General features: G+C 37.6%; 2 protein-coding genes across 6 annotated transcripts; both read left to right on the top strand.

The window, feature by feature from the left end:
- The first annotated feature begins 288 nt into the window (after positions 1 to 288).
- LOC125778393 (antigen 5 like allergen Cul n 1-like) lies at positions 289 to 15,031 on the top strand. Of its 5 annotated transcripts, none has more exons than XM_049455738.1 (3): positions 289 to 465; positions 537 to 925; positions 991 to 1,296. In XM_049455738.1, exons 1-3 carry the CDS (start codon positions 343 to 345, stop codon positions 1,244 to 1,246), a joined length of 768 nt encoding a protein of 255 aa, XP_049311695.1. In that variant the 5' UTR covers positions 289 to 342; the 3' UTR covers positions 1,247 to 1,296. The 5 variants fall into 5 exon arrangements, with proteins under 5 accessions (XP_049311695.1, XP_049311697.1, XP_049311696.1 ...); XM_049455740.1 differs by having other exon boundaries at positions 291 to 465; positions 978 to 1,081; XM_049455739.1 differs by lacking the exon at positions 991 to 1,296 and adding an exon at positions 14,775 to 15,031 and having other exon boundaries at positions 292 to 465.
- On the top strand, positions 10,449 to 11,521 carry LOC105224303 (antigen 5 like allergen Cul n 1-like). Its single transcript, XM_011202352.4, has 3 exons — positions 10,449 to 10,611; positions 10,673 to 11,061; positions 11,135 to 11,521. Exons 1-3 carry the CDS (start codon positions 10,489 to 10,491, stop codon positions 11,388 to 11,390), a joined length of 768 nt encoding a protein of 255 aa, XP_011200654.2. The 5' UTR covers positions 10,449 to 10,488; the 3' UTR covers positions 11,391 to 11,521.
- Positions 15,032 to 18,902: the final 3,871 nt, after the last annotated feature.

Raw genomic sequence — 18,902 nt, forward strand, 5'->3', positions numbered from 1 at the left:
GAATTCTCTTTCTCGCTCGATCTTACATCAAATTTCTAAGCAGTGAGAGTCAACACCTGATGGCTGTGCTTTAACTGTTGTTTGAGTCGCGTTTGACATTCTGCAGACTAAGAAGACGAAGAAGAGTTGTTGAAGAAATTTTTTGTTCATCAAAGAGCAGCTGCAATGTATCTGAACTCTTCGTTTGCACTCTCTTTAATATACTATTAAACGTTCCACCCTAATTCAGAAGTTTAGTCTAACATTGGTATATATTTACAAATTATAACTTTTAGATAACGGTAGCAATATAAGTCACGTCTTTCGCAAATCATTTCCCATTCGAATATCAGATTAGTTAAAATGCAGTTGGCGTTTACACTTTTGGTTTCGCTGCTGACCTTTTTGGACTCGGCGCACAGCACAGACTACTGTAACCCCGATTTATGTCGCCATGGAACGAATATTGCTTGTAACAATGATGGGGTAAGAACAAAAACTAATAAAGAACCCTAAACTCGAAAACGGTCCAACAGCTTATGTCCATTACTTTTTAGCAATTCTCTTCAAGTTGCATAAATCCGAGAATGGTAGAACTAACAGCCTCGGAAAAGGAAGCTTTAGTCAATATGCACAATGAAAAACGGAACACTGTGGCCGGTGGTAGCACAATGTTGAAGCCAGCTTGTCGCATGGCCACCATGGAGTGGGACGAAGAGTTGGCTTCTATGGCGGCGTTTAACGTGAAACGTTGCAAAATCGAGCACGACGATTGTCGCAACACCGACACCTTTCGGCATTCGGGTCAAAATATAGCTTGGATGAATTTCTATGGAGCCCCGAACGTCACAATCATGTCGAAGCGTGCAATGGATTTGTGGTATAATGAAATTATGGACACCGATCAGGCAATTATCGATAAATATCCACGCAATTATGACGGCAAGTAAGTATTGAACATCGTAAACAATCGATAAGTTTGTAGAATGATTATTCAGTGATTTTGCTTAGCGTTATTGGTCATTTCACCGTTATAATGGCCGATAGGAATATTCGTGTGGGCTGCGCTTCGATCATCTATAGAGAGGAAGGCGATGATTTCGACGGTTTCCTATTAACTTGTAATTATGCAACGACGAATGTTGTAAATTTCCGCATTTACAAATCGTGTTCGGAACCAGCAGTTGAATGTGAAACCGGTACAAACCCTGATTTTCCAAATCTTTGTTCCACAAGTGAAACATACGATCTCAATAAATTTGTATAGACCATGTAAGTTCAAATAAAATACAGAAAGGTACGAATGTGTGAGTTCCTAATACATGGTGGGCTGTGATTTTGTGTATCGATATCGGGACAATTATAAACTGGGAATGATCGTTTTGAAGAAGTTGTGAGATTTTTTGCAATGTACAAAATATTTCGGGAAAGATTTATGGCGCTGGTTTAATTTCCATCTTCTTAGATCCTATAGGTAGTTGCAATGGAGTTGGGCGCACTGTATACGGCTCACTACTTTTAGTGTGATCTCTACAAAGGGTTACTAATAATGAGGTCTAGAGATTGCGGAATATTTTATGGAACACTTATTTTTGAAGTTAATTTCCTTCTTGAGAATTTGTTATATAATTTTGAGAAATGAAGTTGAGTTGACAGTTCTTGCTTGCGCAAAAAACAAGGTTCGTTCCGGTTACGCAGAGCCGACTATCGTGGGTACAGATGTCAGTCGTGGTAATAATTTAAAGAAGCATTTGTCAACAGTCGTGATAAAGGGTTTCCAACCTAACTAAACTACTATTTAGCGACTTTCACCATTCACTTTAGGTTAGATTAGGTGGAGTGGTAATCTTACGACGCACTTAGGTCTTTAGGAAGCCCATTGTGATACTAACTGGATCCCTTCACTCTATTGTTTCTTCTCTGAACCGATATGTCGTCGATAAACCGTCGGGCGATAGTTGAGTTTCTATTCCGATATAGATTCTTACAGTCGCTTAAAAGATGCTTAATGGTCTCCTCTACTTCTACCTCCTGAGAGCTTCTACAGTAACGTTATATATTTTTGCATCTAGTTTTGCAAATAATACACTACTTCTCACTTTGTTTTATGGTTTGGAATCATTTAAATAAAGAAAAAACTGCTTATTGCTGTGCCCATGTTGGTCTCGTCCCTTTCTTACGCTACTCTGAAAGGGAAGGCATTATCTAGGGACGTACTGTGCCCTAAAAATAAGATGACATTGTATTTATTTTGAAATTTCTTTATTTATTCTTCCAAATCAATTTCATCCCCTTCAAAGTAATCCCCTCCCGATGCAATGCACTTATGCCAACGGATTTTCCAATTTTCGAAACACTGGTTGTAGTCAATTTCTGGGATGGCCTTCAGTTCCGTCTTCGCTACGGCTTAAATCTCCTCTATCGTATGAAAACGGTGTCATCGGAGAGGTCTTTTGAGCTTGGTGAACAGTCAGAAGTCGCACGGCGCCAGATCAGGTGAATAAGGTGGTTGCGGAACGATATGGGTTGAGTTTTTGGCGAAATGATCACGAATTATGAGGGCAGTATGGGATGGTGCATTATCGTGGTGTAAAAACCAAGAATTGTCTTTCCACAATTCCGGCCTTTTTAGACGGATAGCGTTACGCAAACGACGCATAACATTCAAATAATATTCCTTGTTGACTGTTTGACCGGTTGGAAGGAATTCATAATGCACAACACCACGATAATTGAAGAAAACAGTCAACATGACCATGATTTTTGAGCGATTTTTTTGGTCTCGGCTCTCTTCTGGCACGATATTCGCTCGATTGATCGGTTGTTTCGGGGTCGTAAGCATAGGTCTAAGTCTCAACGCCAGTTATAATGCATTTCATGACACCCTGGTAGTCGGAAAGCATCGTTTCACACACTTCAACGTGACGCCTTTTTTCCAACAAAATTCAATGTTTTCGGTACCAGTCGAGATTTGACGCGCTTGAGGCCCAAAACATCCTTCAAAATGGTATTGGCTGAGCCTTTGGATATGCCAACTTCATCAGCAAGATCTCTAATTGTTAATCGACGGTTTTCAACACCAAATCTTTGATTTGTAGAACGTGAGCTTCGTCGGTTGAGGTTGATGGTCGCCCTGAACGCTCTTCGTCTTCGACACGTTCACGGCCGGCTTGGAACTCACTATATCACTTGTAAACATTTTTTTAGACATAGCCTCATCACCAAAGGCTTTCTGCACCATCCTCAACGTATCCGCAGCAGAAAATTGATTCCGTAAACAAAATTTAATCCAAATTCTTTGCTCAACAAATTTCGACATCGCAAAAAAACAAAAAACTCACCTTTAGGTTTGCGAGAGTATTAGAGTATTTACCTCTAACCGTACCCTCTTCTTTTCCATATGCACCAACATTGTGTGCATTGTTTAAATTCAGAGATCCTCTCAATCAGCAATCCACACGTACTCCATGAATACCATTCCGAAAAAATTACGGTTTGGTGTAGTTTACGGGTCGGCGGCGTCATTGGGCCGTACTTCATCCACGACGACCAAGACCGTCACGTTACTGTAAATGGGAATCGCTACTTCTCAATTATTATCGAATATTTTCGTCCCGAATTGTATGATATGAACTTGAACAATATGGGGTTCCAACAGTTCGGCGCCATAAGCCACACAGCGAATGTCACAATCGATTTATTGAAAAGCAAGTTTGGTGAACGTGTTATCTTACGAAATGGCGCAGTCAATTGGCTGACTCGGTCGTACGATTTGACGCCGTTAGACTTTTTTTGTGGAGCTACGTTATGGCTATGGTCTATGCCAAGAAGACAGCGACGATTGATGAATTTCGTACGAATATCAAACGTGTAATTGCAGCAGTATCGGCCGATTTCGAAAATTGAGTTCAGTATTTAGACTTATACAAGAGTGCCAGTGCTAGCCATAAAAAAAGTCGAGTTCTATACATAATGACATTGAATTTACTTTAACAGGAAAAAAATGCATTGATATCCCAAACCGATTTTGTTTCATTTAATGGATTTCTCCAGCTACCTGAAGATTAAAGAGTTTAAAAAAGCTTGATGATCCCAAAGAAATTGGGAATAATTTTTCCACATTAAACGATAATCGTAGAAGAGGTTATTGTTTACTTTAAAAATTTTAAATTACGAAATATGGATCACGCTTTACATTATATCTCTCCAGTCATAATATTTTTTGACGTAATAGAAGCAAATATATTATCAGAAATATTTTCAATTACCTTTGCATGAAATCGTGACATCTATAGTATAATCATTACTGAGTTCTATGAACTCGGTGAGTTGGGGCTTCGACTCTCAGAAAACGAAAAATAAAAACTTATATATTTTAAAATGACATTGACTGTCATAATTTGGAGAAATTTAACCCAAAAAAGTTCACCAGTTCAAATATACTGAGCGAGGCAGAGTTGAAGAACTTAAGTGAAGCTGACCACAAGTCAAGCTTATAAAAACTGTTCAACGACTAGCGAGGCAGATCTCTTCCGATCTTACTCAAACTTTCTAAGTAGTAAGAGTCAAGATCTGATAGTTGTGCTCTGTAATTTGATATTCTGCAGAATAAGAAGACGAAAAATAGTTGTTGACATAATTTTCTATGCATCAAAGAGCAGCTGCAATGTATAGTATCTAAACTCTAGACTACTATTAAACGATCCGCCCTAATTCAGAAGTTTAGTCTAACACCGGTATATATTTTCATACGTATATTATAACTACATATTAGATAACGGTAGCAATATAAGTCACGTCTTCGCAAATCATTTCCCATTCGAATATCAGATCAGTTGAAATGCAGTTGGCGCTTACACTTTTGGTTTCTCTTCTGACCTTTTTGGACACGGCGCACAGCACAGACTACTGTAACCCCGATTTATGTCGCCAAGGAACGAATATTGCCTGTAACAATGATGGGGTAAGAACAAAAAGTAATAAAGAAATCGAAAACGGTTCAACAGCTAATGTCCGTTACTTTTTAGCAATTCTCTTCAAGTTGCATAAATCCGAGAATGGTAGAACTAACAGCCGCGGAAAAGGAAGCTTTAGTCAATATGCACAATGTAAAACGGAACACTGTGGCCGGTGGTAATACAATGTTGAAGCCAGCTTGTCGCATGGCCACCATGGAGTGGGACGACGAGTTGGCCTCTATGGCGGCGTTTAATGTAAAACGTTGCGAAATCGAAGACGACGAGTGTCGCAACACCGACACCTTTCGGCACTCGGGTCAAAATATAGCTTGGATGAATTTCTATGGAACCCCGAACGTCACAATCATGTCGAAGCGTGCAATTGATTTGTGGTATAATGAAATTATGGACACCGATCAGGCAATTATCGATAAATATCCACGTAATTACAACGGCGAGTAAGTATTGAACATCGCAAACAATCGATAAAGTTGTGGAATAAATATTCAGTGATTTTACTTAGCGTTATTGGTCAGTTCACCGTTATGGTGATCGATAGGAATATTCGTGTGGGCTGCGCTTCGATCATCTACAGACAGGAAGGCGATGATTTCGACGGTTTCCTATTAACATGTAACTATGCAACGACGAATGTTGTAAATTTTCGCATTTACAAATCGTGTTCGGAACCAGCAGTTAAATGTGAAACCGGTACAAACCCTGATTTTCCAAATCTTTGCTCCACAAGTGAAACATACGATCTCAATAAATTTGTATAGATCATGTGAGTTCAAATAAAATACGAAAAGGTACGAATGTGTGAGTGACTAAATCATGGCGGGCTTTGATTTTCTGTTTCAATATCGGAACAATTATAAACTGGGAAGGGTAGTTTTAAAGAAGTTGTGAGGTTTTTTGCAATCTATAATGTTATTTCGGGAAAGATGGCTAATTTCCACCTAATTAGACCCTATAAGTTGTTGCAAGGGGCATGGACTCAATGTAGAGATCAACCTATATTTAGTCTTTCTAATAGTCTGATATTGAAATCTAGAGATTGCGGCATGTTTTATTGAATAAATTTCAGATTTACGACAGCCGAGAACGACCTATCAGCCAGGAATGAGTTCCAAATGAGATACAGATATTCTCCCTTCCATATTCTGCTTAGGAGTTAATACAAGTTGAACAGCTTCTTACCATCACATGTGAATAACTCAACTAGTGATAAGTCACATCGCAGCTTTGGAGAAGCTTTTTCGATCAGCAGGCTATAGAAGTGGTGACTTATTAAATGTAGTATCCTATGCACAACAGTAATCAGCCTTTCATTCTCCTTCCTACAAAATTCTTTGATCAGTAAGACGCTTTCCCTTATAAAAGAGTTTTTAGGACACTCATTCTGCCAGTCATCACTTAACTCGTCTATCCCTATTCCTCTTAAAAGTATTAACTTTCGTTAGAGTCCAAATGCAAGCATAGACAAAGAGCCTTCGACGAAGTAAAAAGTAGTAACAGCAAACTTTACGATACATATTATAATAGGCTTTTCGAAAATTCACTATTCCCTTTAGGTTAGATTAGGTAGAGTGGTTGTCCTACAAGCACCCAAGCCTTTAGAAGGCGCATTGTGATATCATCGCTTCACTCTATTGTTTCCTCTCTGAACCAACTTCGCACTTCTCATGAAGTTTATCAATACGAAAAGTTTTCATTGAACAACATCCGAAATGTCGTCAATAAACCATTGTTGATTGTTCAGTTTCTTTTCAATGATATATTTGATTCATTATAAATATAAAAAAATTAGTTGAAAAGACTTTTTCGACTACCCTATATAATTCCATGCGTTTACATGTGCTTAGTGTTCGATAGAATCAAGTCCTTCCGTCAAGATGTATTTTAGATACGGTGGAGGAAGGTTTAGAAAACCCTGTGGGAAAGTTTCAAGTTTTGGTTAAACAAGAGCCGCACAGCTCTTTCTTCTAATTGCTGTATCTTTAAAACAACTTCGAATTTTTAAAAATCCCTTTTCTACCGTATTCTTTGCAAGTTAAGAAAGTAAGTTTTGAGAAAATGAAATCGATTTTCTGAGCCCATTACTTGGGAGGATCCCTTTTATATTTTTAGTAAGTAAATTTGTATAAAAAACTGTGTTCAACTTCAACTTTGTGCTTTTGAAAAGTATAACTATTGTTACATATACTCAAAGTGTATTCAACAAAGTGAACTAAGTATTTGACTTACGCTTATTTGACAATAAAATAGTAAACAATTCATGTATTTGTTTATATTAACCCGTGTGTTTTTTTTTTTTTTGATCTTGAACAATATGAAGCCACTTGCTTTACATACATACGAGTATATATGATAAATATGTATAAACGTAATAGAAATAGAGACAACCAATTTATTTGTTTTCAACGTTATAATGAATTCATATTTATTTTACAAACAATTACATACGTGTAAAAAACCAAAACTACAGCACAGCATGTATAGCTTCCGATCAGTTGTTAAAGTTTTCGCGCAAACAAGTTTGTCTTGAGACCTAATCAGTAGTAAAAACGTAAAATTTCTAGTTATCAAAATATGAGGGTTTATTACTTTTTTTCTTGAAGATTGGGAAGTAAGTTTAATGAGGGTACTGCATCGGGGCTTAGTCGTCTTCTTTTAAGGGGAGATTCTTTTATTTCCTCCGCCTTAAAATGTAGCCCACATATTCTCGATGACAAACTGAGTTGTACGCCACATACTTTTTCCCATTCCTTCCGTTGCGATTTGTCAGTTGGAGCACAAAACATTGGTAAGTTACTTCCATGAGTTGTTTTGCATAGGCAACAAGTATTCGGCATTTTATTCAGTTATTTAAAAAAATATTGTTTTTCGTTTTGAAATTTGCTTACTTTTGAATTTCCGAATTTGAATTTTTGAATAAATGTAAGGGTTAAGTCAATGACAACATTCATGTCAAATAAGCGTAAAGAAAAATTAAATGTCATATACTTAGTTCACTTTGTTGAATACACTTTGCATATACTTAAGTCTTAAGTATACAAGGGGTGTAGAAGAAATGCGGATAGAAGAGTAAGTGTGTGAATTCACCTCGCTCTCTCTTTTGAGTTTATTTCTGCTTTTTTGCTCAAAAAACACCAGCGAATTCTCTCAGTTTACCGTCTTTGAAACAAATTGATAATTTAGTAGCGAAGCAAAACCAACGGTGTAAAAAAGTATGGTAGAACCGACGTCAAAGGCAAAATAAAATAAATACCAAAATACATAAACAACAGAGAAAAACAAAACAAAAAAATAGAACAAATAAATATAAACTTCAAATTTACTGAATTAAGACAAATATTTTCCAATTTTTAATTTTTTTTATATTTGACATAAACGACAACAGCTGTGGCCATATAGATAGATAAAATCCATTATATTGTTTTATTAAGATTAAATTTTCTTAAGTAATCTAAATAAAAATAAAAATCAGGAGCTCAAGGCGATGTACAAAATAGGAGCATTATCCCTGCCACGGTAGCTCCTGAATTTATAACTACTACACCTGATACTTCTTCGTTGAAAATTGAAAATCGCGGCATATCGGTCAAAAGTATCCTGGTAAGCAAGGTAGTAATAGAGGCTTAACTTCTACTGGGTTCTAGGCCACTCGAATGCATCGAGGGTAATAATATAGTGGACGAGACTGCCGAGAGTGATGTAAGTGCATAACTGTCATGCGGAAATGTGACTTATTTTGGTAGTAAGCCCATTCATTGTCTATGAACGACGAAATAGACAGGAGCAAGACAGGGAATGTAAAAACACAATGCAACTATCTACCAGGGTGCAAAACTGCAAAAGTCCTGTGTAAAGCGGTAATTTAGGAGTACACTAGGTTTTTACTGGCACTCCATGGAAGAGATTATACGCACATGGTTGAAGTATCGACAGATCAAAGTCCTGCAAAGTTGACACATGGCCTCAGAATGTGGTTGACAGATTGAAAGAAATGCAGAAAATGTTAAGATCAATCTAGTATGAGACGCTGTAAGAGGTTTCGTCAGTGAGGCCACAGAATCAGTAGAAATTTGTGGCAAGCGCTGGCATTCTAAAAGACGAACTCTGGACCACATGACGGCACGCCGTCTGGTATCGATAAGGACCAAAACTGGTGTATGACAATCATATTAGCCTACAAGACTAACCTAACCTAATCTTACCTAATTTAAATAAAAATTCTATAGTGTCAATTGGAATAAAATGCCAGATAGATCGGTTAAAAGTATAAAATTCAGTTGAAACATAAATGTAAATAAAGAATAGAAACACTGCAAAGAATTTGGTGGACACGGTTGCCACCTCTTTAAATATTTTAATTAATTTTTTTTTTAATAAATTAAACGAATTTTTACAATCTGAAGGGTTTAATAGCGCTTGAACCAGGAAAAAAATTTTGAATGAAGTTGCCACTGGTTTGAAATTTGTATTATATATGAATTAAATACGTAAAAATATTGAATTATAATAAAAAAATAAAAAAAAATTTAATTATAATAAAAAAAAAAAATAAAAAAGTTCTCATTTTATTAGAACAATATTTCTTTGGAGGTTTAGACATACTAAGGGGTTACATGGGTTTACGGGCTTCAAAAAATCGATTTTTGTATTATCTTATTAAATTCTACAACACCTCTAAAATATTGTCCGAATTTTTCAAGTTAATCCGAGTAATAGTTTCGGAGGTACAGCCGACGGGCTAAGCGCGTCGTTTTAAACGCGTTTTTCTCGGAACTGTGTTTTTGAATTCGGTTAGCAAAATCTATTGAGCACTACTTCATTATATTTTATACAGGTCTTCGAGATATAATTCTTAGAGAATTTGTCGACCGATTTTTTTCGATTACAAATATTTGAAAAAAAAAATTTCTCGAAATTTTCATTTTTTTGTAAAAATGTCAGCCAAGAGTCAAAATTTCAGTATTTTTTTCCTTCGTCCACGTTTAGAACGTTTAGGTTTTAACTAAAACACGATTTTTTCACTTTAGATGATCCTATGAGGAGTTATGCTGCCAACGCGGGCGAATCTTTTTTCCGAGGCGTTACCGGAAATGGCGCCCAGCTTAAAATATTTTTTTCCATAAATTTTAGAATTTCTATGTTAATAGTGTATGTTTGTAACAATAAAAAATTCTAATAAAATATTTAATTTTTTATATGAGAAATGTTTTTTGTAAAAAATGTTGTTTTTTACCCGAGGAAATCCATGTAACCCCTTAGCATTAAATGAAAAAAACATATTTTTAAAATCTAAAAATATTAAAAATTTAATTAAATTGAACTTTTTTCAACCGTTCCTAATTATATGACCGCGGCTATTTGCAATATTTATTAATTATTTTAGCTTAAAATAAATACACAACAAATTTTGTTGTTGTAGTGTTATCTAATGTAAATAAGAAATGAGTTACGAAAACCATATAAAGGCTGGACTACCGGAAACTTATCATAGTCAATTACAGCACAACAAATAAACATATAACACTAATTTACAATGGAGCTTAAATTTCTGTTACTCGCCTCCTTCATCGCGGCGCTACAAATCGTGTGCGCTCAGGATTACTGTGATTCGTCCTATTGTAGATCCGGCACGCACATAGCTTGCAACAACACTGGCGTAAGTTGGAAGAGCGAAACTAGCAACACAGTGACTAATACACAATTACTTGTACCGTTAGGCATTCGCAGCGTCCTGCCTAAGTCCAGCCTTGGTCAACTTCACACAGACGCAAAAGAACTCGATCATCGCTTCGCACAATGCCAAACGTAACACTGTGGCTGGCGGCGAGACAGCGCTGAGTCCAGCCTGTCGCATGGCCACCATGCAGTGGGACGACGAATTGGCCACACTGGCGGCATTGAATGTCAAACAATGTCAGATGAAGCATGACGCCTGTCACAATACAGCGGACTTCGAGTACTCCGGTCAGAACTTGGCGTGGATTACATTCTATAACACGACGAATACGACACAATTGTCATTACAATCTGTGGATATGTGGTATAATGAGATTAATGACACCAAAATGGAGTATATAAATGCGTATCCGAGCAATTATTCGGGCCCGTAAATATGATTTTGTTTTTTAATTTTCAAATTAGTTTTTGCAATTTTTTTTAATGAAATTTCTTTATTTTAGCGCAATCGGACATTTCACCGTTATGGTGGCGGATCGTAATATTCGCTTAGGCTGCGCTGCTTCCACCTACAACGTAACGGGTCAACAATATAAAGCATTCTTGTTCGCCTGCAATTATGCAACAACAAATATAATAGGCATCCCAATTTATAAGAGTTGTTCGGTAGCAGCTTCGAATTGCACGACTGGCAAGAACCCAACATACACTAGCCTTTGTTCGGTGGCGGAAGAATATGATGTTAACACATTTGTTTAAAAGCGTGTGATTCGTAATGGAATTCAAGTTATGTTATGTTTAAGAAGTCGATAAAGGTTAGGCTAATATATAATATAATTAGTATACATGGAATTATAAAGAAAAAATGTCGATTTTTATCCGAAAAAAAGTATTTATGGGGAACTCGAACCTCTCTAAAATCATTTCAACGAACACTAATCTAACTATACGCAGCTTAGACCTTGGAATGAAGTTAACAGACTTAATTTAGATAATACTACACCTCAAAGCTCTGCACAAATCGCATAAAGGCGAATTATCTTTACCATTGACTATATAGTATAATATATAGCTTACCACGAGCTCATAACTTTTCAAAGCTGTATCTCCAAAACTATTACTAAGATCAAGCTGATACTTTAAGAAAATATTCCAGAAGTCGTGAAACCCATGTAACCCCTTAGCTGCCATAGTTTAGATCCAGCCAAAATTTTTTACGTATTATTACAAGGAGCTTTCTAATGAAAAGACATTTGAAGTTCAAGCGACAAGTATCACCAGTGATAGAGTTATTGGGTGCTCAACTGGTAGTAGCAAAAGCTACATAGTCTGACTGGAGGCTGTAATCTAGTACCACGGATAGCAGTTAGCCTTTGGAACTCGCTCCAATCGGCTCATTGGGTTTGGACCTTTGGAGAGATTCGTGGTGGCTGTGGTTTGAACCTAAAGGCAGGGAGGATTGAAAAATTCAATTCGGTGTGGTGTCGCACTTCGGCCTGGTGCCCGACCCACAGCACGGCCGAAGTTTTAGATCGGCCTCGAACCCGGTCAAGATAGTAAAGGCGTACCTTTCACCCGACTAATTGGAACCAAAAAATACTGGCAAAAGCATTTAACATGTGCAGGGCTGATTAACGCATTGTCTTAATCTATGTGCTTCGACAATAGACAATAGAATTAATTGAGGTATGCACTGCGACCTTGGCTCTATTGTGCCCTCTCCTAACTCACAGGAACTCACCAAGCCCCAACAAATCGATAAATTCTAGTATTTTGCTGGGAGCTAGTGAGTCGATGTGATCCCTATCCGGAAATATAATTCCAAGGGCCTTAGACCTGCGTCTACAGACTGCAATGCAATCGATCAGCAGGTGCTCCGGGGTTTCAGGTTCCCTGTCGCAGAACCGGCAGTTAGAGCAAGAGGCAAGTCCTAAGTTGAACAGGTGCCTTTACTATGTGCTTACTCACGTACTAATTGTAGGGAGGTGCCTGTTCTGGTTAGTTCATCTGCTTCACAGTTTCCAGGGATGTCACTAAGTCCTGAAATCTATTGTAGGTTGATCGTGAAGTAGGACGCTAGATCCACCAAGAGATCAAGGCAGTGAGCTCAAAGCCGTCTGGCTATTTGTATATATGAAAATATTCCTTGTTGTGAGCAGACTGCTTGTCAGTACATAAAAGCTTTCTCTACTTGCAGTGAACTCCGCTTAGAAGACACTGCGTGAAATAGTAAACCGTATATTTGAATTAGAATTGAAATTTTGCCTTGCAAACTTCATAGCAAGGACGACAAGACAAAGTGTTGTCCTCATCCCTAGTTTGGCTTTCTCAAATTGAGATACGAACTACCTAAGACATTTATAATAACAACGTCACTTGGCCTAGGGTGGAAAAAATCGGAAACTGCGGAAAGACAGAAACCCGAACTTTTCTGGGAGAAAAGTACTTTAACCACTTTCAAAAATCTATACAATTGTATTTTAAATTCCAAGCCATCATTTTGTTTAGAGACACCAGTTCATGTGACTGCGAGCTCTAATAACGAGTTTTTTAATTGGGACGCCACAAAAGGAAGGATATACGATCCAACAATGAGTCGAAATTATTAAAATTTACCACCTAAGTTCGGAGTCAGTGGCATCAACTTTAAGAGTGCTACGTCCAATTTATGGTCGTCGTAATCATCCTGTCAGATCAACAATTGACGTCGTCAATAAGCCCGAAATAGCCCAGTCAATTGACCATTTCGGTCGTGCAAGTCATGCCGTTAAACTATTTCCTGTGGAGCTACGTCAAGTCGTTAAAAAAGATTGATGATCCCAAAGAAATTGGAAAAATTTTTCCCCATTAAACGATAATCGTAGAAGAGGTTTTTGTTTACTTAAAAAATGAAATTTCGAAATATGGCTCACGCTTTACATTACACCTTTCCAGTCATAATAATTTTTGACGTAATACAAGTAAATGTATTATCAGAAATATTTTCAATTACTTATGCATGAAATCGTGACATCTACATATAATACATTCATTACTGAGTTCAACAAACTCGGTGAGTTGGGGCTTCGACTCTCAGAAATCGAAAAATAAAAACTTATATATTTTAAAATGACATTGACTGTCATAATTTGGAGAAATTTAACCCAAAAAAGTTCACCAGTTCCAAAATACTGAGGGAGGCAGATCTCTTCCGATCTTACTCAAACATTCTAAGTAGTAAGAGTCAAGATCTGATAGTTGCGCTCTGTAATTTGAGTCGCTTTTGATATTCTGCAGAATAAAAAGAGGAAGAAGAGTTCTTGACATAATTTTCTATGCATCAAAGAGCAGCTGCAATGTATCTGAACTCTAGACTACTATTAAACGATCCACCCTAATTCAGAAGTTTAGTCTAACTTCGGTATATACAAGTATGTATATATATTATAATTATTAGATAACGGTCGCAATATAAGTCACGTTTTCGCAAATAATTTCCCATTCGAATATCAGATCAGTTGAAATGCAGTTGGCGTTTACACTTTTGGTTTCGCTGCTGCCCTTTTTGGACTCAGCGCACAGCTCAGACTACTGTAACCCCGATTTATGTCGCCATGGAACGAATATTGCCTGTAACAATGATGGGGTAAGAACAAAAAGTAATAAAGAAATCGAAAACGGTTCAACAGCTAATGTCCGTTACTTTTTAGCAATTCTCTTCAAGTTGCATAAATCCGAGAATGGTAGAACTAACAGCCGCGGAAAAGGAAGCTTTAGTCAATATGCACAATGTAAAACGGAACACTGTGGCCGGTGGTAACACAATGTTGAAGCCAGCTTGACGCATGGCCACCATGCAGTGGGACGACGAATTGGCTGCTATGGCGACGTTTAATGTAAAACGTTGCGAAATCGAAGACGACGAGTGTCGCAACACCGACACCTTTCGGCACTCGGGTCAAAATATAGCTTGGATGAATTTCTATGGGGCCCCGAACGTCACAATCATGTCGGAGCGTGCAATGGATTTGTGGTATAATGAAATTATGGACACCGATCAGGCAATTATCGATAAATATCCACGTAATTACGGAGGCGAGTAAGTATTATACACCGCAAGCAATCGATAAGTTTGTAGAATGATTATTCAGTTATTTTGTTTAGCGGTATTGGTCAGTTCACCGTTATGGTGATCGATAGGAATATTCGTGTTGGCTGCGCTTCGATCATCTACAGACAGGAAGGCGATGATTTCGACGGTTTCCTATTAACTTGTAACTATGCAACGACGAATGTTGTAAATTTCCGCATTTACAAATCGTGTTCGGAACCAGCAGTTGAATGTGAAACCGGTAAAAACCCTGATTTTCCAAATCTTTGCTCCACAAGAGAAACATATGATCTCAATAAATTTGTATAGATCATGTGAGTTCGAATAAAATACAGAAAGGTACGAATGTGTGAGTGCCTAATACATGGTTGGCTGTGATTTTGTGTATGAATATCGGGACAATTATAAGGAAGTTTTACATTGACCGAAACAAATGGTAGACGGATGGTGCAAGGTGAGGGCTATATGATGGATGCAACAAAACTTCCCTGCCGAGTTCTACCAGTTTTTGCCGAGTCATCAAAGATGTGTTTGGTCTATCGTTGTCCTGATGGAAGACGAAGCTTTTTCTGTTGATTAGTTCTGGCCGTTTTTTTCGATTGCTTGCTTTGACCAGGCCGGAGCAGCTTATAGTGGATAATTCTCTAATCCCACCAAACTTTCAGCAGAATCTTTCGAGGCGTCAGTCCTGGCTTTGCGACCATTTGTTGAGCTTCACTTGGACCATTATCCTTTTCGTCTCCTGTTACCATTCGCTTCAGAAATGGTTCGATTTCATTTCAGCAAAGAATCGCAGATGTTAATTCGAGCCATTAAATTTTTCAAGGACAATTCGTGGTACCTAAAACTCGAGCTTCTTTCTATAGCCAGCCAACTGTTGTTGTGCTACACGAACTGATACTGTACTCGTATCGTCTCCGTAAACTTCACAAATTTCGTTGGTGGCTTGCTTGGCATTCTTTAATATTTTTTCTATTAAATGAAGTTGAAAATCACATCTTTCCAACACTATGTGGTATGACACAATGTGGAGATATACGACTGCAACGACATCTATTGACACAATACGAAAAGACTTTTTCGACTACCCAATATTATAATAAGTTGTTCGAAAATTCACTATTCTCTTTAGGTTAGGTTAGGTAGAGTGGTTGTCTTACGACGCACCTAGGCCTTTAGTAGGCCCATTGTGATACCAACGGAACTAAAGTCTCCTCAACCTATAGGGCTCTAAACCACTTTACACTTCTAATGAAGTTTATCAATATGAAAAATTTTAACCTCCGAGACATCGTCGATAAACCATCGATCGATAGTTGAGTTTCTTTTCCGATATAGATTCTTACAGTCGCATAAAAGATGTCTAATAGTCTCCTCCTCTTCTACCTCCTGGCAGCTTCTAAAGTAGTCATTATATGGCGTTCCTAGTGTACTGGCATGTCTGCCTATCAGACAGTGACCTGTTAACTCTCCTACTAAAGGACTTACATCATTCCTTTAAAATTTTGATAGTCGTGAGGGGCGATCTATTCACATTTGCCTGCTGGTTGAGCAATTCAGGTATTGTTTCCTCTGTGACTCAGCTATATTTATAACATATTTGTCGATTAAATGTAGTAGCCTAGAGGCAAATAAGTAATAATTTCCCCTTTTACGGAGTTTGTTTGTAGAGAGGTGCCTTATGCTTTCCTTCACTATGTTAAAGGAGACCCTTTGAGACTTTAGTGAGTTCAAAGCCATCTGACTATCTTTATATATGAAAATATTCCTTGCTGTGAGCACATTCCTTGTCAGAACAAGAAAGCTTTCTCTAATCGCTGTGATCTTCGCTTGGAAGACACTGCAGTGGTCTGGTGGACGGAATGCGATTTTTGCAACTAGTTTTGCAAATAATACACTACTTTTCATCTGGTTTTCTAGTTTGGAACCAACTAAATATAGAAAAACTGCTTCTTGCTGTGCCCCTGTACATCTCGTCACTTTCTCACTCTTCCCTGGAAGGGAAGACAATGCGGGGGAACATATTTAAATTCAGCTCTATAGGATTTCGAAAATCCATACTACTGAGAAGTTTGAGTTTCTTATTGCTGGCAACTAACAGGTAAGATTTCCTCAATCTAGAGCAGACTTCGCTTCCTGTCTAAAATTAGTCACAAGTACCACAACTCAGTAATGTCGTCGTTATTTCTGGAATATTGTGTTTCCTTAGTGAACATTACTAGCTCCGCTTTGCTAGAATTTAAGTTTAGTGTACACGATACAACCTAACGATAAATATCATTTAAAATTGTCGGCATAAGGTTTGCGAGTGTATTCGGGAATTTACCTCTAACCGAACCCTCTTCTTTTTCAGATCCACAAACATTTTGTTCATTGTTAGGATCCAGAGATCTGCAATTTAAGGACGTCAAAAGTATTTGAAGAAAAAACTTTTTTAATTTGTTTATTATGCTAAATTAATAAATGCGGATGTGCCACACTTAAACAGCTTAAACAGAATTCGTCATTTAATTTAAAATACATTTGTTACTAAAAAAATGAGAAAAAACTTTAGAACAGCCGAGGTGTTTGGTGAAATAGTAAACCTTCTATTTAAAATTAGAATTTTGCAAAATAAATATAAAGTTCTTTTATTTGAATGAAGTCGACGTCAAGTGGCGAAATGAACACACGATAGTTCGCAAATTTTGAACAACGCGTGTGACATATGTTTATCCATCTAAATACATACACATGTATATACGAAAGAAAATTAAAAGAAACGTTAATTTTGGTGGCACCGAAGCTATAATACCCTTCACAAATACAAAAGAGACCTTACAAAAACTTATACAATATAAAGCAATTTATTGGTCCTTCCTTGCAAACTTCATAACAAGGACGACAAGACAAAGCGTTGTCCTCATCCCCAGTTTGGCTTTCTCATATTGAGATGCAGTCATTAAGATATACGACCTACGTAAGACATTTATAATAACATCGTCACGTGGCCTAGGGTGGAAAAATCGGAAACTGCCGAAAGACAGAAAACCGAACTCTTCTGGGACAAAAGTATTTTTAAGCACTTTCAGTAATCTATACGATTATATTTTAAATTCCAAGCCATGATTTTTTTTAGAGACACCAGTTAAAGTGACTGCGAGCTCTAATATTTTAATATAATAACATAGCTCCGCTTGAAAGCGTGTAGCTATTTCTCTTTCTCCCTGAACCAAAGATGGCATATAACGAGTTTTTCAATAGGGACGCTACAAAAGTTGACCGATAGGGATGGTTTGCCATTTCATCATGGAAAGATATACGATCCCACAACGAGCCGAAATTTAAAAGTAAAATTAAGTAAAAATCAGTAAGCTCAACTTTAAGAGTACTACGTCCAATTTATGGTCGTCATAATCGTCTAGTCAAGTCGCCAATTTAGCGTCTAGTGAAAATATTTGAATCCAGGCACAGTACAAAATGTTTCCATGCCAGTGAGACAAAGAAAGGTCAGTAGTGTCGAGAATATTGCTGCCGCTAACGCATCAATTGAGGAAGACCCAAATCAGTTTCAAGTCTCTCTTTAAAATATCAAATTGATGGAAGAAGAAAAGACACTTGACCACCAGAATCGTTGTAAGTTCGTGAAGTGGGCTGAGCAACAACTTGAAAATTATCCGGATTTTCCCCGAAAAATCATCATCATCTATTAGGCTAATTTTTGGCTGAATGGATTCGCCAATATTGGTCAGGCAGCAATCCATACGTACTCCATGTAATCAAGATCATCACGTTACTGTGAATGGGAATCGCTTCCGTTCAATGATAACCGAATATTTTTGACCCCAATTAGATGATATGGACTTGGACAATATATGGTTCCAACAGTACGACGGCACAAGCCACACAGCGAATGTCACAATCGATTTATTGGAAACCAAGTTTGGTGAAAGTGTTATCTCACGAAATGGCGCAATCAATTAGCCACCTCGATCGTGCGATTTGACGCCGTTAGACTATTTCTTGTGGGGCTACGTCATAGCTCTGGTCTATGCCAACAAGTCAACGACAATTGATGAACTTCGTATGAATATCGAACGTGAAATTGCAGCAGTATCTATCGGCCGATTTATGCTTGAAAACCGTCGAAAATTGAGTTCAGCCTCTGGACCTCTGCAGGCGTGCCCGTGGTGAACTTGCAA

The sequence above is a fragment of the Bactrocera dorsalis genome, chromosome 4 (assembly GCF_023373825.1).
Source record: "Bactrocera dorsalis isolate Fly_Bdor chromosome 4, ASM2337382v1, whole genome shotgun sequence".
NCBI lineage: Eukaryota > Metazoa > Arthropoda > Insecta > Diptera > Tephritidae > Bactrocera > Bactrocera dorsalis.